Below are 1,026 nucleotides of genomic sequence, written 5' to 3'. Positions count from 1 at the left end.
CAACACTTCTCACATCGCCAGCAGACTGATTCCGTCGCAAATCCCCGCCGAAACCGTCATCGGTTCCCCAATCCTCCCAATCGCCGTCATTCCGCTTGTTTCCTCCTCCACCGCCGTTCATCGGAGGCTTTCCCTTTCCAGTAGCGAATCCTCCGGCGAGATCCTCCCTCTGAACAGGCGGATCGCGCCACGGCCGCCCTTCGGCAATTGCGGCGATGCGATCACGGTAGATAGCGGCGGCTTTGGTGTTGTACTTCTTAACTATATCAGTTTCCTTGGGAACAGAATAAGAGGCGAGGAAGGAGTTGAGGTTATTGTTGCCGCCAGCTTCCATTTTCTTGAGCTGGATTTCGGACCATGCGTCCATGGTGACGGATCGGACGAAGGAGATGTGCACGCCGAGGCCGCGGTGCTTGCCGGAGCACTCGAGGCACATGAAGACGCCGTAGGAGACGGAGGCCCACTGCGGGTTCTTCTGGGAGCAGTCTACGCAGATCTTGTTTGCTGGTTGGGACTGCAGATCCCGAAGCCGCCGTGACGCCGCTGCCGTCGCCATCGATGGCTGCTGGTGGGAATGGAAGGGTGGGAATGGGCTGGTTTCGGTTGGATTGGGTTGGTGGCGAACAGAGAAAAGCTGAGAAGGGTTTGTTTTTATATGTTGTGTTAAAACGTTAGTGATTGGGGTATTTTTGGGATTAGAGAAGGGTGAAAGATGTTACAGTACGTAATTACGTTACTGATTCGGATATTTGGGTTGTCAGATGGAAAATATAGTAGTAACTAGAGCTAAAAGCCTAACGACAATTGCTAGCTACCTAGGATCACCTTCAATCATTATCTTTGATCCAGTATCTGCAGGCTTTTTTTCTATTATTTGAATAAAAAATAATTATATATTCACATAAATTAAACTATACAAATTTACCGATATAAACATTTAGTTATATTTTCTCTTACTGAAACAACAAAAATTAAAATTAGGACAAGTTATCAAAATAAATTATTTGTAAATTAATATTATGAATT

General features: G+C 46.5%; 1 protein-coding gene across 1 annotated transcript in view; it reads right to left on the bottom strand.

Moving 5' to 3' along the window:
- Positions 1-731, bottom strand: part of LOC107625143 (ADP-ribosylation factor GTPase-activating protein AGD7) — a gene marked incomplete in the record, with an annotated part of 3,365 nt that extends 2,634 nt beyond the window's left edge. Inside the window, 1 exon segment of the mRNA XM_016327720.2 lies at positions 1-731. Within this exon segment, the coding sequence (XP_016183206.1) occupies positions 1-556 (556 nt within the window).

The sequence above is a fragment of the Arachis ipaensis genome, chromosome B02 (genome assembly GCF_000816755.2).
Source record: "Arachis ipaensis cultivar K30076 chromosome B02, Araip1.1, whole genome shotgun sequence".
Classification (NCBI taxonomy): domain Eukaryota; kingdom Viridiplantae; phylum Streptophyta; class Magnoliopsida; order Fabales; family Fabaceae; genus Arachis; species Arachis ipaensis.
Note: the sequence above shows the minus strand (reverse complement) of the source record. Positions and strands in the feature narration are given on the sequence as shown.